At 40.9% G+C, this 25,279-nt stretch overlaps 1 protein-coding gene across 2 annotated transcripts; it reads left to right on the top strand.

Moving 5' to 3' along the window:
* Positions 1–544: 544 nt before the first annotated feature.
* On the top strand, positions 545–23,414 carry oafa (OAF homolog a (Drosophila)). 2 transcript variants are annotated; one of them, XM_020050510.2, is made up of 4 exons: positions 545–649; positions 17,633–17,767; positions 18,462–18,642; positions 21,464–23,414. In XM_020050510.2, the coding sequence occupies exons 2-4, from the start codon at positions 17,750–17,752 to the stop codon at positions 21,739–21,741; spliced, it is 477 nt and encodes a 158-aa protein (XP_019906069.1). In that variant the 5' UTR covers positions 545–649; positions 17,633–17,749; the 3' UTR covers positions 21,742–23,414. The 2 variants fall into 2 exon arrangements, with proteins under 2 accessions (XP_019906069.1, XP_010870095.1); XM_010871793.3 differs by lacking the exon at positions 545–649 and adding an exon at positions 3,428–4,208.
* The last annotated feature ends 1,865 nt before the right edge of the window (positions 23,415–25,279 follow it).

Below are 25,279 nucleotides of genomic sequence, written 5' to 3'. Positions count from 1 at the left end.
AAAAACATGCAGAATATGCAGGAAGGGGACAGAGCCAAATTTCAATGTACCTGCTTTTTACTAGACACGCTTGAAATCAAAGCACATTTAACAGCTTGCGATTTCGCAAACCCAGTATTTAAAAGGCTGTTGTTCTTGGTTTTCCTGTCAACCGGAGGATGAAAGTTGAATGACCCAAGTGTTCCTGCCTGATGCCCGCATTGGTCTAACCACAAACTAATAATTCAACACTTTAGTGAGTCTGAAAGCATTGTTATTGGATAAGGAGGTCCTTTGCAGTAGAGAGTATGTTATACAAATGGCAAGATGCCCATTTGTCCATAAACAGACAGGCCTTTGTTCTCTTTTGATAGCTAGAATACTGAATGCTTAGTTAATCATGAACACCTTTTGTACATGGCGTTAAAAAACATGCGTCTTCTGCACAGCTAAGTCAAGCAGTGCTAAACGAGCAGTGCCCTTTGGACTGAGATGATATGAATATATAATATGGAAACTGAGCAAATGGGAACAACATGCCAGGCAAGGCAAACAGGCCTGTCTGATAAAAGGAAATGGAGCATAACACTCAATCCCTCAAGCTATATTCCGGGAAAGTGAGAGGTTATTATTCGGACTAAAACTTTTGTTCAGTCTGATATATAACATTGTAAGTATATCTAGACTTTTGTTTAATCTGGTATGTACCTTTGTAAGTCTATATAGATTTAGCTATATTGGCATAATGAACAATGTGCGAAATCCGGAGCTTGTTTGGAAATGTTAAAGAGAATTTCACTCGGAATGAGTGTCCTTTTGTAGAGTCATTAGCGTTAGAATCATCCAAGCAAAATTATATTACTGCAATGGTACCATAGGCACAAAAATAAATGATCCCATCACACAAAGATCATCATTAGATTTAAGGCAATTCTGTTCCATGAGGCTCTGTGCTAAGCCCAAAAAACATTTGAGCTTTGCTCGCACCACAAAAGATCTGTTTGCTTGACCTCCTTGGCTCTTCCAATTCATCATGAGTGCAGCCTGATGTGCCTACCCAGCTGACACTGTTTACTCAGGTTTGGAGCCCTGGCTATTTGTTTTCCCCTTCAATGGAGCAGGCGACCACTTGGTTGCAGCAGTGCGTAAGTGCTCCGCGCTGGGGTCACCAACATGGGGGCCACCCAGTAGGCATTGAATCACCTGGGAGATAAGAGATCTGATGCTGAGATCTGGCTGTGGAACATTACTGCCTTCAGAGGTAATCTACCATTTAAGAGCCACAGATCTCCAGATGTTGCTCTCTGTGTGTGGCACTTCCATTACAAATATATTGTTAAAGTTCCCCCCTTAAGGACATAATAAAAGTACAATAATAATAGGAGTAAGTAGGAAAGAGGAGTGAGTTTCTCAAGGATATCAGTAAAGTGGTTTGACAACTGGTAATTATCTTAAGCTTGCGTGCTAGTACATAGCTATGCACTGCTCACCTGTCTAACGTTGTTAACAACAAGAAAACTTTTGGATAATCCAATTATTTTCCCATAGCTGAACTGTAAACAAGCCAAAAATAGCAGATTTTGACACTAACAATCGGCTAAATTGGAATTACAGTAATTTGTGCCATACTGTACATGATGCCAGAGCTCAATGTTTCATCTATGAAAGACGAGACATTGAGGATTATAATAAATACTACATTGATATCATACTATCAAGCCTAAGTGACAACATACAGTTGATTTCAGAGTCAATTCATCACATTGTTTGATGTACACTTATATGATGACATGGTGCAACGGACTGGGTTGTTCTGAATGGGATAAGCACATGTTTGTCTGTTGGGAAAAGTTGCTGAATATACACATAATTGCACTCATTTGCCAATCCAATCTATGTACGCCGAAACGACAATCTGTTTCTCTGAAAACCCTTGGGAAAGCCTTACATTGAAAAATCATATTTTGTATCCTAGCTATAGTCATGTTGGCAATGAAAAATGTATTCTGATTATGCCAACATGATGCAGATGGCAATTTAAATTGGTCTTGTTTTAAACTGCGTACACAACAACAGTAATTACTGGATGGTGGGGAAAAGCTAGGAGAGCAAAAAATAAGTCACCTTATAACTCAATGCTCTTCTTATCATCTACCAGTGAATTGAATTTGACATTGCTCACCTTAGAGAAGAGCGTGGCCATTTCAAGACACCAGTTACTCTTCTCATTGTTGAATTACTAATATTTATATTATTAGTAGCATTACTAGCAATATTCTATGTTACGGAATGCCTTTCAATGGCTGTCCAATTTGCATTACTGTTTTTCCCTGCACTCAGGGGGCATTCATCAGGTAAAAACAGGATGATTGTAGATAGCAAGTAGGAGTGACCTTATCTTAAGCTTTTTGCAGAGCTGGGCATAAGCAATGCACATCTGGAACTCTTACTAGAACTAGAGGGAGGCAAAGCAAACATACAGCAATGCATAGACAAAGGCCACCATGCTATTATGCTAGAACTGGAACTTGATAGAATTCAACATATAACGACTGTGAGGTTTTTTCTGTTGAGGTTTTCAGCTAGCATTTGTGGACGCGATTAAACTGAAGAATCAGATAACATCTATTTGGGGAACTTGATGATTTTGAGGCATCACTATAAAGCACAATGAATGACCACTTAAACGTGGCTACAGAGTTTAAAGGCACATCCAAAACCATACCAAACGGAGGTCCTGGGTTGTTTGCCCACCACAATGCCAGCAAATAACTCGAAGTGTACCATCCAGAGTTTTGAGAAGTAAGCAGCCTTCAACTGAAAAACGGTTGTCCCTGTCATTAAACTGATTAGTATACGCTTAGGCACGCTATTATTGAAAGCAATACTGCTCCTCAACCAATCAGGAGTTGCCAATACTGAAAGGCTTCAATATGTGCTTGTTTCTTCTGAATTTGCAAGTAAAGATTCCAGAAAGTAATCGTGTAGGTTTTCCAAAAAATATCTGCAATCTGATTACATGTTTACATAATAACATTATATGTTTGCTGATAACATAGCTGATTACAGTTCAAATTGTTTTCTAATCAAATCCCCAATCCTGACTATGTATTAGTATTTTTTATATCATAACAATTTGTCCCACACATTAATTTCATAGAAACAATTATAGCAACAGCAACAGGCTTTCTTGTGCTATTATTTCTGGCAGAATTATTAGTAACACTAAACTTTTGTATAATTCAGCATTATATATTCTGTTTTATATTGTTTAGAGGCCTAAATCTTATTGTACATTATTGAACATTATAATTGTTATGCAAGCTTGGATTTTCTCGTTGGACCACAACCAAGCCATCGCGTGTGGCATAAGTGGAAGCTTATATTTCGAGAGTACGGTGCCTTTAAGAATATACTCATTCAATTCACAGCGCCGTCGCTGAAAGTTTTCAGGCCACGCTAGTAGCAACTCTGTCTGCTGCGGTAGTTTGGAGACCGAAGGAAGTGACGGGAGTGAATGAGAAGCGAAAAAAAATAAAAATAAGAGGATAAAAACAGAACGCCAAATACGAAGCAACGTGTAGCGTTAAGTGCTGTGTTGAGATCAAGAGATAGTGTCAGGATACTAATTACGCATAATTCCAATATGCATATTAGTCGCTCAGGACGCAGTTTTTCAATGGATACAAAGAAGTAGTGGAATGAAAGGCTGAGATTGAGGTCTTTGATCGGCGTCAGTTTACCTATGCCGATGACAATTCACCTCTCGATTCGCGTTAATGTTCTGGCAAATTACATCAAGAACGGCATGAATTCTAGTTTAAAAATATGGAAGAGGAACAATTGCTTGAATTTATTTTTTTGTTTTTTACAACGAATGGGATATCTTTTGAAACTGAAATGCATCAATAATTAGCTAGTAATATTGAATATAAACGGTTGGATTTCGATTGAACTTTCGTTTTTCATCTGTCAAGTTCAGTTCTGCATCTTTTGGAATGTTTGCGAGTTGTATAAAACCGGTTTCAGTTCCGATAAAAGCATTTTTCTTGGCACTGATATTTTTAACAGCGTTTGGACTTTGTTCTGAGTTGAAGGTTCGTGTTCGTTTAGCTGACGGACAAATCACAGAAGAAGTTCTTGAAGCAGACAGCGAAAAAGACTCCATCACACTTGAGTTCAAACAGGGAGATGGAGCACTCATAACATTTGTCGCTGACTTTAAACAGGTGAGCGGCTACGATAGGTGTATTTTCTATCCTGTATATATTTGAGACACTTTGGTTATTGCTGAATGGCCACGTATGTGGCCAAGCTGAGGAGCTGTCATGATGATTTTGAAAGCACAAATGATGTAACCTTTAACCCATTTTAGAAAACAGTATTCCACAATAAGCTACAAGTGTTAGGCTATTTAGACCAAAACATTTCCCTGCTTATGAGTCGACTCCCTGACCAAAGGCACTCCACTCCTCATTCTGGTGAATTCCTTAGCATGCATGAGTTGATGTGAGGTGGCACAACACGCTGACAATTTAATTAGTCTCTCACTTGTAAAGATCACTTTAGGAATTCCAATTCAACTTTTCTGCATTAGGACTTGACTTTACTCTGAGCCTTCTAACCCCTGTAATCACAGAGGTAGTCCGAAAGCCAAGACATCTGTCTCCTCCAACGCATTCTGGACACAGAATTTCTAATAACAGTGACAAGGGAAAACCTTGTAAAAGATTGTGTTCAAATATGTGGCTACATTAGAAATTGCACAAAGGAAACGGACTTAACCTAAACCAGACTGAGCTAGTCATTTAAAGACTGATATGCAAGACCTAAGGGACTGGTGCTTGTCTCTTAGGCAGAGGTTGAGAACCACTGTGACAGTTTGTGTGACCAGTGAACCAACTTGAAGCTGGCTGCCCCTTGCCACTGTGCACCAGACTCTGAGACAAACCAAAGGCATTCATCTGGGATTGTTGCAGTCCCACCAAAATTGACAGCCTGGCAATAAGTAATGGGGGAGCTTTTCTAGGGATTAAAGTGGGCGTATCTGACCTTTTTCATCTGGAGTCTAGTTCCCAAACCAAATGGCTAATTTAGAGATGAAAAGAGGGGCCCGGCCCGTCGCCAAATCAGTAATGACACATCTGAGCACATCACACTGTGGTGGTTCACAGCACACAGCTGAGCAAAACGAGCTCTAGACTCAAGGCTCTGTTTCCTCTCTGTTTCCTCTTTGTTTTATCAGGTCCACTTGGAGCCCTGCCTGTCCATTCCGTGTCCATGTGGTTCTAATCTGAATCTTTCAGTATCTAAAGGATTTATGGAAAGTTGGATCAACTGTGACTTCCAGCTGCCATGCAGAATTTACTGAACTTAGCTGCGTTTGGAAAGTGCTTAAACTGGGGATATTAAACAATCTGGATTAATAAAGGCAGAAAAAAAATTAAGAGTAGATACAGTGCAGTGAACAAGAACACTGTCTGAATTTCTTGGATTTTTGAATTTTTTGGGCTCTGCATGTTATCAGATCTTTAACCCAAACGTAATATTAGATAGAAGGGCTGAGTGAACAAACAAAATATTTATAGTTATTTCATTTATTTAAATATTTTTTAGAGGAAGTTCTGCAAGACCCAATGCCTTCGTGTGAAAAAGGCATTGCAATGACTGCACCCAGATGCTTCCTGTAGCTATTGATCAGTCTGTCACAGCACTGTGGAGAGATTTTGTCCCACTCCTCTACACTTTAATATTGTGACATTTGTGGATTTTCAAACATGAACAGCCCGTTTCAGTTCCTGCCATGGGACTAGGCTGTCCCAAAACTTTACATGTATTCTTCTGATATACATTTGCTTGTGTTTTGAAGCATTTCAACTTCTGCTTGAATGATCTGATTACAAAACAGAATTTGTAGTTCATTCAGTGATGGCAAGTTGTTGATGGCATGCTTGACTTTTGGTATGAGGTTTTTAATGTGTAATGCAGTGTTTCATTTCCACTAGACATAACAGGGCCCATGTTGCCCATAAAGTTCTACTTTTACTTATGTGTCCATAGAACAAGTGCTTTCTGAGTCTTTGAGATGTGCATTAATATTAACTGAGACAAGAAAGGTCTGCAGATCCCTGGATGTGTTTCTAGGGATCTCTGTTACTTGCTGGATGATTGAACATCTCACTGTTGGAGAGAATTTATGGGTTGCCACTCCTGGAAAGATTCACTTCTGTCACAAACGGTTTCCTATTGGGCAATGTGTATCTGTTGTTTGGTGGAGGCCAGGGGCCTTAGAAATGGCTTTGTGATCCTTTCAGACTGATAGGCAAGAACAACTCTCTTTTTTTCTGAAAGTGTTCAGGATTTCTTTTGATTGTGGCATTATGTGGTTTTGTTAACCTGTGTGCTGACAACTGCAATCTGATGTCAAGAGCCAACCTTAGTCCAATTTATGTTGGGCAGGAATTCCCCACATCAAGACAGATTATTTACTATGATATTCAAACCCCTGATCATAATAACTCATTTTTATTAGGAGGAATTAACTAACAAATGAAGAACGCCTGACTTTGGTTCAATGTGAAAAATGTGCAGAAATGCAAGAAATAAGACTGAGGGCAAATACCTTTTCATGGCAATGTGTGAATTAATCTGTTGCTGCAATTACTGTCTACTGGACCATGAGTTAGGTCTGGTTCTGGGAACATGTGTAGCATAATCTATGGATCATTCTATGATAGAGTGGTAAGTAGAGTGTTATTTACTAAATATTCACTTAAATCAAAATGATATTGTTACCTATGAAACCACACCTCAATCTGTGGGAATGTAATACAGTTATAACCATTGGAATACTAAACAATATAGCCGGAATCCTTTTTAGCAAATAAGAGAGATGGAATTGCCGAAGTTGCTATACTAAAATCAAAAGACCATGCCCTTAAAATGAACCCCATTGTTATGGCACAAGACGCACATTCCAGAAATCCTCGTTAGATTCAAAATTACTCAGACGTAGTGGTTAAGATAACAGAACTAAACCCATAATAATAGTACTTTAATGAGAGCTTTAAACAACCTGATATGGTTACGTGGAACCAAGAAGGGCATACTCTTAATCTTTTGTTTTTAAGTCTTTAGAATAACGTAATGACATGAAAACAGGTACCATTACCTTGAATGAAAAGCGAAACCTTCCCGGAATTTCATTGAGTCACAACCTCCCTCGTTCCTCCCATAATAATGGTGGGATAGTTGGAGTATCAAATGTGAAGCATAAAGTAAATGCAGTATATCTCCCAGTTGGGATAAAAACAAGGGAGGAGGAGGACTGCTGGGATAATGCCGTAGAACCTTGTAGGTAGAAGGTGCGCTTTGGTAATCGAGATAAGTAGTCATCAAGAAACGAGACGATAGCACTCTCTGCATAATTACTTAAAAAACCTTTGGTTATGAAATCTTCAGTGTAGTTTACATACACTTTATAGTGCCATATGAATTGGTGGAGGAAACAACATTTATAACTAGTAATGAAATAAGGAAAATGTAATGAAATGTCCACTAGATGACAGTAAAGTGACCACTAAGGTGGTGAGAAATCCTTGTCTTCATAAACACCCTGGGTACTTATTGGCCTTCAGTTTCTAAATCCCAAAAGCTGTTGGCTGTTTAATGCTTCTCTAATTAGGGCTGGAGCATGATAAATATTCATAACTTGTATCAAGACATAAAAACTTTTAATGCCTTTCCATTGGGTAGTCTTTGGGCCTATTCAGACAACATTAAATAAACTAGACTATTTGCAGGATAAAGCTAGGTTCCCGCTATAATGTTTGCTGTAACTTGAGGCAACAGGGCTAGGTTATTGGCTTGCTTGTACAATTAATATATTAAATGAACTGAAGTTGATTTTCATTAAACATCTTGTGACTGCGTCTCATTTGGTCTACTACATAATTGCTAAGAATATTGAAAATGACTCTAGTTTCTGGTCATTGTTTTCAGACTGGTCCCAAATTTAACATACAAAACCTTCTATAGTAGATCTTCATTTCAAAAGTCAGTTCAAGTGTTTTTTTTGACCATTTAAATTATTTGACATGTTAATTTTGACATGGAAAGACGCAGTTAGGTTATCCATAGCTAGTTAGGTTATCTAGCTACCTCTTCTGGCAACACCAGCTTTCTTAACCTATTTCATAAAGTTTTATACACAGTGCATCAGGCAGTTACTTGAAAACTAAGTTGGTTACTAACTCAGCAACAGTAGCAGCCAGCTTTTGATGGAATATGCAGCGCCTTCTCAAAGTTTTCAGACAACTTCTGTTCATCAGCGTTTTATGTTGTATGATTTAATTTGTAATTATTTAAGCATGTATGTATGTGACATCAATTTACACACGTTACCCCTTAATAACAAAGAGAAAATCTAATCTTTTAAAATTTGTGCCATTTTATAACAAAAATGAAATCTCATGTACGTAAGTATTTAGACGCTTTGCCATGACACACCAAAGTGGGCTCAAATGCAGCCTGTGGGAAGGTGAGAAGAGGATTAGGGAACTTGACCAAGAACCAAATAGCCAGTCTTATTAGGCCTTCAGAGATTCTCTGCAGAGATGGACTAGTTTGCCTGAAGGACAACCATCCAAAGCTATTCCTGAGTAAAAGGCACATGACATGCCATCGGAAGAACCCTGAGAGAATGATGAAAAAAAGGATTCTCTGGTCTGATTAGATCAAAATGGGACTATTACGCCTGATTTACAAGCACTACGTCTGGCGAAAACAAGGCGCAGCTCATACATTGTCCCTGCAGTGAGACGTGGCTAATATCGACCCTGCGGTGAAGCATGGTGGCGGCAACATCATGCTGTTAGGGTGATTTTCGGTGCCAGGGACTCTGTCTGATCAGGATTGAGGGAAGGATGAACCAAGGATAATACAGAGGTTCTTTGAGAACCTCATCCAGACCACACAGGACTTCAGACTGGGGCAAAGATTTGTCTATCTGCACAACAGCAACCTGAAGCACACAGCCAAGACAAAGGTGGAGTGGCTTTGCGACAAGTCTGCCCTTGAGGCTGTGGACTTGGACCCTTTTGAATGTCTGTGGAAACTACTAACATTTGCAGTTCACTGTTACTCCCCATCCAGACTGGCAGAGCTTTAGAGGCTCTACGAGGAAGTATGGGAGACTATGCCCAAATCCAGTTGTGTAAAGCTATAACAAAGTGTTCTGTGTATTTTCTGAAGGCAGTGTATTGGATTACATTTTATGTGCTGCGCTGGTTAGTAGCTGACTAGCTTCACTACCTTTGCTAGTCTAGCTGACATTTGCTAGCTGGTCAGTAATGCTCCACAAATCTCACAAACCATGCTTTGGCAGTGTATTCACACTGGAGGCAGTGGCTCGAACTTTTTGAAATTCAGTGGCCACTGTAGAATTTCTCAAGATTGATGTGCGCAAAAACCTGCGAAACCCAGTCATTTTCACTGATCTGAGTATCCAATCCTTGTCAACAAAGATGTCTATTCAGTCTGTAGGACAAGGAATTTTGTGGGAGGCACAGTACTCTCAGGCAGAAGTACTCCAGAAATGGTGCATAGCTGCCAATCCTTATTCATGTTCAATGGTGGTGTATAGACAATGCTGGTGTCAGGGTTGATTAAAAAGAAAGCTGTGCCTATGCTTGACTTCTTGATTTTGTTCAACGCGTGTTGTTTTGAATGTATGCAGGGAGTGACAGCAGGAAAGGTTTAATGAAGTAATCAATGTACTTGGAGATGGGTTCTGTCGGGCTTAGTGACTGGTCTGCCTGGGGGCTCTCTTCAGATTTTTGTGGTCTTTTGGGAGAAGATTAAAAAAGAAGCCATACTTGGACTGTCATTGGAAAATACTTGTCAACTCATTTTCTGAAATGTCGCCAATCGCCTTGGCTTCTGTTGGGATCCATGCCATTTTTGAAGGCATTTAGACGTCTCTGTCATTTTTAAAGCACAGTGCTCGTCTGATTGGCAATTACCCACACTTGTTAACCAGTGGCAGCTTGTTTCAGTGTCTGTCAGCGCTGTCTAAAAAACAAGGGTTAAAACATTATCGTGTGAACACACTTAAATACACACGTTTAGTAGTGTGTGTTTGTTTTGCTCTATGTACTTAACGTCTGCCACTTCTCAAAGCCATTGGACATGTAGTGTCTGTACAGCACTTTGTCTTTTCGCGGGTATCATCACTAAATGTGATGAGTAATATCACTACAGCTTTTTGGTCACAGACAGGCGCGCGCGCGCACGGTGAGATGAGCAACAGATGTTGGGATTCTTCGTGACACAGTCTTACACAATTACTCTAAATTACTAGGCCTCAACCGAAAATGCCACACTGATGGTAACAAGGACGTTTATCTGCATTCATCTCTGTTATGCATGTATTGTTTCCCAACTTGCTTAGCCCTCCGGGTGTCCATGATTCAGGACCTTATCTCTTCAAAGAAAAAGCACCCAAACAGTAAGCAGTTCTTAGGATGAATTGATTCATTTCTGCCACACACCCACATCTATGTTAAGAGCAACTAGGATGGTGGTTGGCGTTCATGAGCAAACTGCCATTGGGATGTACTGTATCTCTGACCCGTTTGGCATTTGGCCATGTCTTTTTATTTTCATAGCGGTCACCTATCTCCCAGTTGGAGATGGGAACAGGAACATCCACACTGTTGCAGCTAAATTACCATTATGCCATTGTCTCCAGCTTTTCTGAATTGTTTGGGTGGCTTACTTATCTCAGCTCACATTTTTCTGTTGGGCATGAAAACAGGAAGCGGGGTTTTGTTATCTTCAATATATGTTTAAGTTTCCTTAAATATTCCTTCACCAGATCTTCTGCTTGATTTGTACTCTTTGCAACTGCCTCGCCTTCAGGATTTTCGCCCTGAGAAGTTATTACACGTGGTAACTTTCACACGACTTTTATTTGGAATCGTGTTTTTTGCAACTTTCCAGGAAAGGTTAGGGTTTTTTGGAAAAGACGCCTTACGTTAGAACAATTGGATCCTTCTGAGCCATACACCCACTGAAAAGTTGTGTAACGTCTTAACCACTGCTCTGAGTCATGTGGGAAGGAGGTGGCCTCAGATGGTTCAGCGCAACACCTACACATAACATCCCACCATGCACTGATCCCTGTGTTAGAGATCTGCTCCACAGATAACCAATGGGTAGTTGCGCAATACGGTGAAGCAAGTAGTTCACAGGAACTGCAGTGTTTTTCCTCTGTATCTGTAATGTACAGCAGACTATCTGAATGCACGCTGAGAAGGGATGTGTGGAGGAGGCATGGCCATCTAGGAGGCGTGGGGGGGGGTCTGTGTGGAATCTGTGTTGAATCGATAGCATCACGCTATCCCTGTAGATTATTTGGCCACATTCATGCTTGTGAAACTCCTATTCCACCTAAGGTGCTCTGTTGGATTAGAGATCTGGTGTTTGGAGTGTATGGAACATGAAGTCACTGCCATGTTCATAGAACAAGGTTTGACTCGTGAATTCTGAGGTGCCCTTCTGCACACCAGTGTTGCAAATAGTGGTTATTTGAGTGTTTGTAGCCTTTGTGTCAGCTTCAATGAATCTGGCCATTCTCTTCTGGCTTCAGTCATTCAAAAATTCGCCTGCAGAACTGCTGCTCAATGGATGTTTTTTTTTGTAAATTCTTGAGTACACAAAAACCCCAGACTATTATGTGAAAGTCCCATGAGGTCTGCTCTTTCTGAGGTACTGGAACCACCTAATCTGGCACCAACTGCTATAGACAGAAAAAATGTATTCTTAATAAAACAAGAAAAGGAATCAGGCAAGCCTAGTTCAGCCGGCCTGTGATTAGAAGGGATGAATATTGTTTCCCTCATTGGATTCGAACTGGGGTCTCACATGTGACAGGCTGTGTTTTTAACCAATACGCTACAAAGCTATATGTGTGCTGAGTGTGTCAGTATAGCGTCTCGACATTAGATCACTTTGTCACATATTAGCATCACACCAAGTTTGCGTATTTCGCTAGACATCATTATGCATTGTGTTAAACTGACTAACGTTTCTTATTAAGTTTACTTCCACCACATGTAGCATTTATGAACTGCATGGCTTTGGCCACTGGGCGTTTTAACTGTTTATTAGTCCGTAATAGGGTTTTGTAGTATCTACCTACTACTTGGAATAGTCATAAGAATTGAGCAATTGCTAGGGAGACTGAAGATGAACTTTACACTGCCTAAGCTATTTCATTTCATGGCACAACAACATTTGTTTTTGTCGGACAGCGTAAGCGGAGCCGGCCAAGAGGAGTGAATATCTCTTACTGACTGACGGACGGAGTGACTGAAAATTCTCTAAAATGTTTAAAAATTTTAGATACTTCGAAAGTATCTTTCCAGTTATGTTTTTTTTTTGAGTTAATTTGTCATTAATGTCCACTGCAGATGTCCATGTCCATTGTTTCAGGATATTAAGAGACAATGGTGAAACTGAAGCTGTAGCTGTAGGTCAACCATTTAACTTAATCTCCTTATGACTCCCATCACCCCAGTCACTTTTCCTGGATGGGAAGTCCATATAGACTGACATCCAAGTTGGACGTAGTATGCAGAATTACTAGCTACTGTTATTGCCCATATGAAGAATATTGTATTTTGTGTCTTTGATATAAATGACATAATATAATGTAGATGTAATAAAATAGCTCAAAATTGCTTTGTTCTGAATGAAATGTGTAGTTAAATCATGAATACGAGTATACCATCTATACATTTGAGTGGTTTTATCGGGCTTAAAAACATAACCTTTCTGTTGTCTGTAGAATCCTACCAGGACTCCTTTCAACAGCCATAGCTCTGTTTTCATTCTGTTCTTTACAGCCAGCATTTGATATTACTCTTGATAAAACAGCCAGGTGTGACAAATCTGGATTCACATTCCTTTTAGTGCTCTTAGAATTAGTCTCAATTCAAGCATTTCTCAGCTTAACTCCTTTTTTCTCTGTTCACCCGCTGCTGCGTTTGTCTTTAATCTGAGCATAGGGGGCTTAATCCTCCTGTACACCTGGGCCAAATATATTTTCCATCACAAAATAAGCTAATCCCTGTTGTTTAATGGGGGAAATACCCTCCCTCTAAAAAGATGGACCGCAGGTATCTGAGCTGGCTTGTTGTATGACTTGCTAGTGCTAGTGCTAGTTTGCACTGTGTTTGGGTGCCTCAGGGAAAAAATATGCTGTGTGTGAAATCTAGTTGAAGCTTTGGTCTGGATCAGAAATGTTATTCAAAACAACGTATCCTATTTCTCTGTTAATAATAATACAATCTCTAATATGGAATGCTTTCTTTACACTTAAAGGAGCTGACAGTGCTTGTGAACAGAAGATTCTTGGCATTTTACTTTGACATGACTGCTAACATATGTATTAGTGGAATAATCAACTGTATAATTTTGTATTTATGTTCCCATACAACTAATAGGTAAAACGTGATTATGTTCAGTGTCATCCTATGTCACCACTGCAATTACGAACTAAATATTAAAATCTACTTTTTGATGTGAAACATACCTATCTAACACATTGAGACATGAGAATCTACGATGAAAATATATTTATTTTGGTGTTCAACAAACGTATACCTGCAGTTTAAGTTGTTGGTTTTAATGACTAAGACAGCTTTCTCACAGGTTCATGCCAATAACTATTTCATGCTCTCCCTCTCACTGGGCGAACCACTGATCCCAAATGTCTCATCAATCTGTGACTGCCGGGCCTCTCCAAACAGCAGCCTTATCAAACAGACAGGGTCTTAGAGGGGATTGGAAAACAGGAAGCGACAGGAACTCTGGGGATGGCCATTGGCACAGAACTTTACTGGCATTGAAATGTTCGGTAGCTGCCATAAAACTGCAGTAGTAGCCATAGTGACCAGTACAGTTTCAATGGATTTGTTCAATGTTACGGGTCTACAGAAGTTACTGATCTGTTTCACAGCCCTACAGCATATTCTCTCTCAAGGTGTGGTTGTAGCGTGGGTACAGCGCAACTACGGGAATGTTCATGGTAAATAGGACCCTTAAAGTGTGAAAAGGCTTTTGTGTGCCTCTTTAAATGAGCTTTCCACAAAAAGTAACCACCCATGAAATGTCCTCACCCCTATTGTAGATCCTCGTATGTACAAGCCTTTAACTGGAGTTGTGTTGGTAAACTAGCTTTTGGCTTTTGTCCTGATGCAGATAGTGGTTTGTTCCCAAACGGGCTATTTTGTTGGTCTGCTCTTTTTTGGTGTTGGCTATTAGAATGGCCAGGACTCCGAAGTTTATAAAATGTATTGAGTCAGATGAGATTCCATGTCTAGTCCTTTTAGGTATCAATGTAATGCACCCATTTTCTCAGATCTGTTGTATTGGGTAGAAAATACATTCGTATCGAATTTACCAACTATATATTCATGCTTCCAGCAGATGAACAAATTGTCTCATGATGATCCAACACTACTGTTGTTTGCTCCTTGGGGTTTAAGACCGGGTGTCTCTGTAAAGCACTTTGTGACAACTGCTGTTGTAAAAAGGGCTTTACATTGATTGATTGATGATCTCATCTAACAGAGTGTAATTGTAACTAACTTTGTCCTAGTGCTTGAAGCCTTTCAACTTTTCACAAAAATGCAGTCACAGGATTTCATAAAACAGGGCCCTGGTTTCCATAGAGAAACCTCTCTCTATCTTCAGTTTCTCCAGACTGGTGTGCACAACCCATTTCAGATGAAGGAATCTGGTTTTGTCGTGTATATGCCTGGATAGAAACCTCCACGTAACACTGCGGCACCTACCTGTGCTGTCTTTATAATTTGAGTGTCAACCGATTTGTTTGGTCAGCTGTGGTTGGGGTCTGTGAAGGCCAGCAGATGTCCACCAAGCACAGTTCCACACACACTCCTCACATCATCACACTCCCTTTCCACCTCACAAATGACTCTCATTCCATATACATATAGTGCATTACATTCAGTCAGGGCCATCATGGCCGTTCCCATGTATAAAATTGTTTTCCCCTCCTGTCCCGACACCTTTTCTTGTCAAAGGGGTCTACGGACGTGTCATACAGACGTCATGTTCGTAGGTATTTGTCGGAGTGTGTGAGGCTGGAGTTGGATTGGAGTAGTGTGATGACCTTGTGGCAGGAGAGCAATAGAAAGTTAACGTTTGGTGGAAAAACCTAACAGCTCCTAAATTCCACTTTGTAAAGAGTTAAAACAAAAAATGGATTACAATTGATGTAGCGTAGCAGGCGTTGCCCTTTCATGACCTCAAATAACACTGCATTTACATTCCTTGTATCTTGTCTCTGTGACGTGTCCTTTCTGTAAGTTCTGTCTGTCCATAGCAAATGTCTCTAGGCTTGGTACTAGGCTAGCTAGTACTCCCATAATAAGCAGCTACTACTCTCTGACTACCTAGTAGCTAGTAAACATATCTGCTGCAAAAACATTTGCCTTTGTCCACAAGTTGTTTTGCATAATGCACTGATAAAAAAAAATAAACATTACCAACCCACCTGGCAGATTTGTTGTAGGATCTATCTTTTGATCGCTCTGGCTTTAAAACTCCCTTGCACAGTGCATGCTTTTAATGTGACTTATTAACATTCTGTCATTATTTGCGCAGGTGTACTGCTTTTTTTGGTAACTTTTAAGCCTAACCTAATGTGTTTTGTCCTTTCTCCAACCCACAATGCTGCTGTGGTTTATAGAGTTTTGCATTTGTCTGTGTGTGGTGACTTTGCACTGAGCTTCCATTGCAGCCAGAATTCAGGACAAAACAAACAAGGCATGATCCTACTCGCACGGCTTCATTTACAGAACAAAAGGGTGTCATCTTATTTCGTTCAAGAAATGTCAGCCATTTCGCAATTAGCGAAACCACCACAAAAGTCCCATGACGTAATGTTGTATGTATTTTCTTTTATGTGAAAAGAGCCCTTATTGTCAGTTATTGTTTTTGCTTCTAAACATATTTTTGACCCAGATGTTGAATGTTATACTGATGTCACTGCGCCTGAACCGCAGTCATGACGACATAACACTGGTCTTTGAGAAGCGGTCGGTGCGACGAGCCCAGCCCTGGACACCGTACCAAATACCTCCCACCGCTCTCCGCTCTGGTTTCTCCTTTCTGTCGTGGGCTTTTAGGTCTGGTGTGGTTTCGGAGGAGAGGAGCGGTGCTGCTGGGAGCTTCCCTGTAATTACTCCAAGTGTGCCTGGGGCAGTCCTCCCCACCCCCTCCCTCAGCCCTTTTTGACAGGAATGGCCCCCCACTTTACACACACAGCTCTCTTCTTCCCACCCAATGCTGCCGCGCCATTTGTCTGCCGACTGGGAGGTTCTACAAGGCTGCTACTACTTCACCTCTAGGGGGAACAATATAATCGCTACATCCCCTTCTGTGTTTTCTAATCTCCCCTGCCACTGTTTATGCCGTGATTCCTTTATGTCTGGCTCTGGTTGCACTTTAATTATGTCTTGGGATTTTTTTTCACCAAAACGGCTCAGTTCAGTAACTAGTAACAGCGCACACTGACTAATTGGAGGAATATCTGAGTCTTTGAGAATAAGCTGCCCGCTTTTTTTTTTCTTCCCTAGGCTGTAATAGATTGCACTGAATCAATGAAGCTTCATAATAAGTGTCTCTAGAGACCAGATATTGTATATGGGACGCTCAAAAGTACACTTTCCCAAATGGGAGGGAGACGAATGAACTTTTAGGACAGAGGAAAGTGGGCTCTGAATAGGGCTTGTTTATCAGGGTTGTCCATGTGTTCTTCCTTATTCCCCAGGAGTGAAAGCTTTGAAGCTCGTTCTCCTCAACAGGCTGTCTGCTCTTAGGATGTCTGTGAGAAAAGCAGAGGAGGACTGTGCGTTTTGGGGGGGGAGGTGTGTGTGTGTGTGTGTGTGTGTGTGTGTGTGTGTGTGAGAGAGAGAGAGAGAGAAAGGGAGAGCCAAGAGGATGTCAGGAAAAGGATAGCTAATGAATGGTGGAGACAGGTCTGTGGCCTTGCTATCCACGCACACACACACAACTGTCTCATGCAACTCTTTATGGCCTTGTGGCCGCAGCCAGATCTCTGGCTTGGTTGCCAACAGCAACAAAGTTGTGGTAAAACCTCCAACATCTGATTCTTTCTGCTTTGTTCCACATAAAAAGTGTGACAAGATGATTCCTTTTTTTGAAATGATGGGTGTTTATATACTCGTATGTCAAGAAGATATCTGGGCACTGACTTGACTGCAAATAAGCAGTGATGTTAAAGAGAGGCTACAATCTTAGTTTTAAAATGTCTGATTCTGTGGATTTGGTGTGTCACAGTTATGTGTATGCAAAATGAAAGGTTCTATTCCGTAACTTGCAGTCTGACCTTTGTTTCAAGTATGAATTTTCAATCTACTTAATGCCATACCTTTGTTCACTGATTATACTGGTCAAGGTTGTGTGTTCGGTAGGGCTATGATATGGCTAATGAAATGGGAAATTATAATATTATGCTTTAGTTTGGTTCCCTGAACAGAACTCAGGACCTAGGCGTTGCCATCTTCCCGGGCTCACAGTCTGTCTCCCTCATACACAGGATGTGAAGGTTTTCCGAGCACTCATCCTTGGGGAGCTGGAGAGGGGCCAGAGTCAGTACCAGGCCCTGTGCTTCATCTCGCGACTCAACCACAACGAGATCATCCCCAGTGAGTCTATGGCCCGTCTCAGACAGGTATGTCACCAACCAAAGTTGAAAACACAGGTCCCAAGTGCTTAGGCCACTGGGTAACTCCTTTTTGAATATGTGCAAAACTTCTGTGGAAGTGTTCTACTTGGGGAAATCACTGATCCAACTCAACATCGTATGCGCATGCAAGAGGTTTGTTTATAGTTTCACTGTTTGGCTCCCACCAAGGGTCTCATGAGGGAAATTCCTCCGAACATGAAATTTGCATGAAAAGGACAGTCTGGTCCAACGAAAAGCTACAACCCCCAGAGTTCATTGCATTGGTCACAACTGATACATTTTGCAAATAAATATAATCAGGCTTTTCACGTTACAAACTATCAACATTTGGGCCAAGGTTTCACTAATGGTTAGGGTTAACGTTACTTGGAGTTCTGAGTTGTAGTATCTCTTAACTCGTACCTGCATCTCCGACAAATCCTAGTTTTTCATCCGAGTCTGTCATTTCTTGTGAATAGCGCATTTGGATAAAGTATGCGATTTCAGCATGAGATCACGTTCCTTCTACCTATTCAAATTCCGTTTGGCAGATCACCAATAACTCCAGAAGAACGATAAAAGGATGGATGCGAACCACATGGAGGCTGAGTGCCCTAGGTCTTGGAGTAGGAGAAGTGAATGAGCGTTGTCCCGTTTGATTATGTAACTTGTTAATATATTTTGTTCTGCTGGCCACCAGAAAAACCCTCATGCCATTCGCTCAGCGGAGGAGAGGCGGGGCCTGGACCAGCTCACCATGAACGTGGCAGTGAACCTGAGCCGCTCATGGCAATTGAGCAGCCACATCCACAACATGTGTAGCGAGGCCCAGGAGGCCATCTATACCCGGGAGACGGATGTCAAGCATTGGCTGGAGAGAGGTCAGAAGAATGAATGTGGCTGTGCTGACGTTAGACAAGCATTGATTGGGGAGAAGTCATTCGAATGAATGTGGCTGTGCTGACGTTAGACAAGCATTGACTGGGGAGAAGTCATTTGAATGAATGTGGCTGTGCTGACGTTAGACAAGCACTGACTGGGGAGAAGTCATTCGAATGAATGTGGCTGTGCTGACGTTAGACAAGCATTAACTGGGGAGAAGTCATTCGAATGAATGTGGCTGTGCTGACGTTAGACAAGCATTGACTGGGGAGAAGTCATTTGAATGAATGTGGCTGTGCTGACGTTAGACAAGCACTGACTGGGGAGAAGTCATTCGAATGAATGTGGCTGTGCTGACGTTACACAAGCATTAACTGGGGAGAAGTCATTCGAATGAATGTGGCTGTGCTGACGTTAGACAAGCATTGACTGGGGAGAAGTCATTCGAATGAATGTGGCTGTGCTGACGTTAGACAAGCATTGACTGGGGAGAAGTCATTCGAATGAATGTGGCTGTGCTGACGTTAGACAAGTACTGGTTGAGGGTAGGTCTGTAGAATGGATGTAGCTATACTGACAAAGTGCCTCACATTTCATAATCCAAAAACTATCAATCCAAATGACAAAGTGGAAGGTTATGTCCTGCTTAGTGGCCTTTATTTAAGTGACAGTTTGGATTTGCTAAAACCATCTTTGGACCTATATGTTCCTCATATTTCTCCATTGATTCTGGAAGTTTATAACTCTTAATGAGTTTAGTCGAACTGTGGGCCGTGGAGAAAGCTGTGTTATTGTTTCAACTCCTGCTCTGCTTTAAGACCAGATAGAGGACAGTTGTGTGGACATGGAATAAAAGATACAGATCAGATCACATTTCATGTTTGTCCAACCTGATCCTCTTTACTTTGGAAATAGGTCAGCCTGTTTTAAATATTTTCCTTCCTGCCAATATGCTCCTAAATTTAGTGGTGGGCTAGAATAAAAGCCTGCTAGCTAGACTTCCTGTAACAAAGTATCCAGCCTCTGTTCAGACCCTAACCATATTCAACCTAATGTAAATCAAACACTTACTCCTATGCATCAGGTTTGGCTTCACTTTAGGCAATCGCCAATCCTGAGTGCACAAAATACAATTTTAAAGTCGAAGAATGAAAAAGTCCCTGTGTCTTTTAGTTCATATAAAGTCCACAGGCTTAGATGAATGTACACTGCAGCTCTATTATACTGTAAACAATGTAGCCTAATATTCATTGTCTGCCATGCACACTGTACTGGGTCTGAGTGGGAGCAGCATTCTTTTACATGACAGAGTTCCTTATTACTAGCATGGGCGCGGTTTTCTAATATCAATGGAACTTAGGCTTAATACAATGGACGAAGTAGTAGTATATATGTCACAAAATACCCAGGCCGAGTGGGGTTTTGTAACAAAAACTACAGCATGAAAACAAAGGAAAATTAAAAGCAAATCCAGAATAAGTTTCATGAAAAGTGTTAATCACGGGTGGGCCATAATATTTCCAAGCCATTGAATACCCCCTAGAGCACAGTAAAGTGCATTATTAAGAAATGTAGAGAATATGGCACAACTGTGAATCTGTCTAGAACTGTCCGTCCTCAAAAAATGAGTATTTGTGCGAGAACAGCACATCAGAGAGGCCACCAAGAGGCGTAGGTTCTAAAAGAGTTGGTTGTGCTGGGAGACACTGTGAATACTGCAAAAATAGCCCAGCTTCCTCACAATAATGGCCTAAATAATGGAGAGTGGGGAAAAAGATTCTGTGGTCTGATGAGGCCAAAATAAAGCTTTTTGGCATCAATACTAATCACTAAGCCTAACGTAGCACATCCACCTGAGAACACCATCCCTACCGTAAATCATGGTGGTGGCAGCATCATACTATGGGGATGCTTCTCTGTGTCAGGACTTGGAAAGCTTGTAAAGTTGGAGGGCAAAATGGATGCAGCAAAGTACTGAGAAATCCTGGAAGAAAACCTGAAGTCTGAAAGTGACCTGGGACTTGGGAGAAGGTTAATCTTCCAGCAGGACAATAATCCCAAACATACAGCCAAAGCCACAAAAAAGTGGCTTAAATACAAAAAGGTCAATGTCCTGGAATGGCCAGTCAGAGCTGAGTCCTCAATCGGTGGAAAGAGTTGAGAATTGCTGAAAATCTAACTTGATGGAGCTTGAAAAATTTGGCAAAGAATGGGCAAGAATTGCTGTGTCCAGATGTGCACAGCTAGTAAAGACTTATCCAAATAGACTCATGGCTGTAATTGCTGTCAAAGGTGCCTCTACCAAATATGGACAGAGGCAGAATACTTCCTCTATCTGTCGTTTTCTGTTTTGTCATTGTAATTTATTTATAACAATTCATAGATTTAATTTATCACTTTTGCCACTGACTTTTTTGGGTTAATCAGTGGCAAAAACGCTTAATAAAATACATTTTTCAAATGGTATTGTGTTATGACATTAAATCAAAAGTCCAAGGGGGGTGAATACCTTTGTGAGTCACAAAATGTACCTACCGACAGACTTAGTTCTATGAGTGGTCTAGGGTAGTTGTTGAATAACAAGTGTTTTCAAGTACCACTTCTAGTAAGGATGGCTTTTAAAAACAAGACTCCAACAATGGTTCTAATGAGACTTAAAATGCTTTTAGGAAACTGGGAACTGGCCCAGAGTATGTCTGAGCTGTCTTGGCAAATCCTTGGGTCATTATGAGAGGGCTAGTTGACAAGACAGCACAGATGGACAAGTTCCCAGACTAGCTTGCTACTGCATTGATTAACAATGTGTTTCTGCACTTACAGGAGTAGAGGGTTCCATGTTTGAGATCCTGCCCCAAGCAGTGGACGTGGTCCCGCCCCTGCTACCGTGTCGCTCCACCAAGGCCCTGTGGCAGCCCTGCCTTTGCAGTTACAGCCTGCGTCTCGAGTGGTACCCCTGCCTTCTGAAGTACTGCCGCAACCGCGACACCACGGGCAAAGGCAGCCCCTACAAATGTGGCATCAAGAGCTGTAGCAAAGGCTACCACTTCACCTACTATGTGCCCCAGAAACAGCTCTGTCTATGGGACGAGGAGACCTAGGGATGAGACTGCTCTGAGTCGGATTCCTCCCAGAAGTGTGGGCCACGTCAGGTTGGGAGATGCATATTATTTTGATGCCTTACGTGGGAAAAGAGCTATACCCTCTCATTGATCCCTTTTGCCATATATCCATGGGACATTCCTAAAGTTGTGGTATGTTCAAGTGACCAACTGGGTGACCTTAAGTCACTCTCAAGCGTTTGTGCCAACATTGGGAAAGTTTCTGTTTGGCCTAGCTAATAAACAATGAAAAAAAAAAAGAAAACCTTTTCTAAAGACGTTTATGCATCCAGCTGGACACTGCAGCTTCTTTTGGATGTCTGGACTCATAGGATGACTGGCGAAGGAACAACGTTCCCATTATGTCACAGGAAATCGTGGGATGTAGGACTGGAACAATCTGTCTGACAATTACCGATATGACATCATTAACAACACAGCTTTAGCCAGCTCTCCTCCTGGTCGATAGCAACTCAGGTTGCCTAGCTAATGTTGCTCTTATGCTGGCATTATTTATTTGTTTGCAAGGTAAAATTATTGAAGATTCTCATGTATAAAATTACTCATCTTAAATTATGTTTCTTAACCTATCTCATTTTGCCTGTTTTGTTCTCCGAATGATAAGCTTTGTTGTTTGCCTCCTATTCTGCAACTGTTAGCAGTTACCCAGGTAGATCTGTAGCAACACAGATAACATATATCAGGGAAATGTGTGGAAATTGTATTCAGAAAACATTATGCATATTACTGCTTCTCTTTGGGGAACAAGTCATGAATCCCACTTCAAAACTGAAGATCACTGCTTACACCAGAGTATTTGTAAACTATCTGGGTTTGACAAAGACTCTCACTTGAACATCCTTCACAGCTCAATCACTGATGGTTATGATTCTTCTTTATCATTATATAATATAAAATGTAGACTAATGGCGTTGAGTTATATTCTAATATTGTTGCAAAGTTTGATGTCTCCAAGGATGGGCTAAAGTTGCAATTGATCAGATTATTTTATTTCCCTAGGCTGAGTTGGAGCTTGGTATTCAACTCCATGCCCACACACTTGTTTAATTAACCAGCTAACTATTTTCTAAGCAATACTGCCACCTCCTGGTAAAGCAATGTGTAGCATCCATTCAAAACCTGGTTCAAATGTCAGTTATTTTTATTCAACATCACTATGTCTTCACATCTTGTGATTATATTTCTGATTTTAATGAGCAGTCTGTTTAATTCTACAATATTAATTAAACTGTTCAATTCCTGTACCTCATCAAGTAATTTTACATCTTGAGTTAGATAACATTCAGTAGTAAGTCACAATTTGTTTTAGTTTAAGTCTTTTGTTACATTATTCTAAAGCCATGTTTGTTTAGGGGTATGTCCTGACTGACAAACCAAATGTCATTTTTTTTTGTAAAAGAAAAAACAAACAAAAAAGAAAGAAAAGAAAAACAACAAAAAAGAAATAAATCAAACTGGCCATTCTATGGTAACCTATGTGCCTTAAAACTGATATTTTTGCTATGTGAAACTAGTATAAATTCTTAATTATTTTTCTAAGAAACAGTTGTGTAAGTTTGCCAAGAACAATACCACAGAAAAATGAAGTAATTTACAATTCCAAAGTATATTTTGTCTAAAAGGCTTCAATAAAGGCACATCTTTGCACTGAATTTTTGTATGTGGGTTTATTCAGTGTGATGGGAAATGTACTTATACCTACCTTGACACAGCAAGTTATAATTTCTTATATTGTCCTCAGACAGTTCTGCCCAAATACTCATGGTCTGATGGTAGGGTGTCAAAAGGCTTCAAAATTAATCAAATTTGCATCAAAATGGCAAAGTGCTATGTTTGTATCACAGGAGCAAGCAATGTTTTTGAAACATCTCACGTTTTGTGAGCACAGATTAAACCTAGCCCTGGGCTAAAAAAATCAAGCTCAGTGGAGATTGCCTTTGAGTTAGATATTTTTAGTCCAGGACCAGACTTAATCTGGGTCTGTGAAACCATCCAATAATGTTTAGCCTTACATCAGGCTCCTGTTAATCAGAGCAGTCCTGTCTCACTGAGATTCACTTGGTTTATGGATGGATCAGCTTCTAGAAATATTTTTTTGTTGTGGCTCCAATATTTCTAGTGCTCTAGTGTATATTCTAGTGCTCACCCTATAAATAATAGTTATGCACTAAATCAAGATTTGACATATTGTGCTCTTCACACAGTGCTATTGTGAAAAATACGAAAATACATTAAATCCAGATTGGAACACTGCAAAATATACAAAAGTGCTTGCTTTATGAACATTTATTCGGTCCTCTACACAGAGATCCAGACCAAAAACAAATGACCATTGGAGCGAACAAACTAAATGTGTCTTCGGAACATTGCCTTCCCACTTCTGCCAAATGTTATGGAATTGCTGTAAGATGGTCATACAATGAATCATTTAGGAATACACCGATCAGCCATAACATTATGACCACCTACCTAATATTGTGTAGGTCCCCCTTTCGCCACCAAAACAGCCCTGACCTGTCGAGGCATGGACTCCACCAGACCTCTGAAGGTGTGCTGTGGTATCTGGCACCAAGACGAGGCAGCAGATCCTTTATGTCCTGTAAATTTTTTCCCAGCACATCCCACAGATGCTGGATTGGATTGACATCTGGGGAATTTGGAGGCCAAGTCAAGACCTTTAGCTTGTTGCTGTGTTCCTCAAACAATCCCTTAACCATTTTTGCTTTGTGGCAGGGCACTTCATCCTGCTCAAAAAGGCCAGTGCCATCAGGGTATACCGTTGCCATGAAAGGGTGCACATGGTCTGCAACAATGCTTATGTAGATGGTACGTGTCAAAGTAACATCCACATGAATGGCAGGAGTCAAGGTTTTCCAGCAGAACATTGCCCAAAGCATCACACTGCCTCGGTTAGCCTGCCTCCTTCCCATAATGCACCCTGGGGCAGTGTGTTCTCCAGGTAAGCGACGCACACACACCCGGCCATCCACGTCATCTAAAAGGAAATGTGACTCATCAGACCAGGCCACCTTCTTCCATTGCTCCGTGGTCCAGTTCTGATGCTCACGTGCCCGTTGTAGGCGCTTTCGGCAGTGGACAGGGCAGTATGCATGGGCGCCCTGACTGATCTGTGGCTACGAATCCCCATACACAACAAACTGCGATACACTGTGTTCTTACAACTTTCAATCAGTACCAGCATTACCTTTTTCAGCAATATGAGCTACAGTAGCTCGTCTGTTGGATCAGACCACATGGGCCAGCCTTCACTCCCCACGTGCATCAATGAGACTTGGCTGCCCATGACCCTGTTGACGGTTCACCGCTTTTCCTTCCTTGAACCACATCATAAACTTATGGCTGATCGGTATATATGAAATGTATATAAATATTAAATTATATAGGCCTAGACCTGTGATTCCCAAACTTTTTTCCCAAACCAACAGAATTTTTCACTGCCTAGAATACACCTGTAGGAGTCCCTCATGTTAATTTTAACAGTTTATGGTCCTATTAC

This window comes from Esox lucius, chromosome 1 (assembly GCF_011004845.1).
Source record: "Esox lucius isolate fEsoLuc1 chromosome 1, fEsoLuc1.pri, whole genome shotgun sequence".
Taxonomy (NCBI): Eukaryota; Metazoa; Chordata; class Actinopteri; order Esociformes; family Esocidae; genus Esox; species Esox lucius.
The sequence above is the reverse complement of the archived record's forward strand: the minus strand, read 5'-3'. Positions and strand labels throughout refer to the sequence as shown.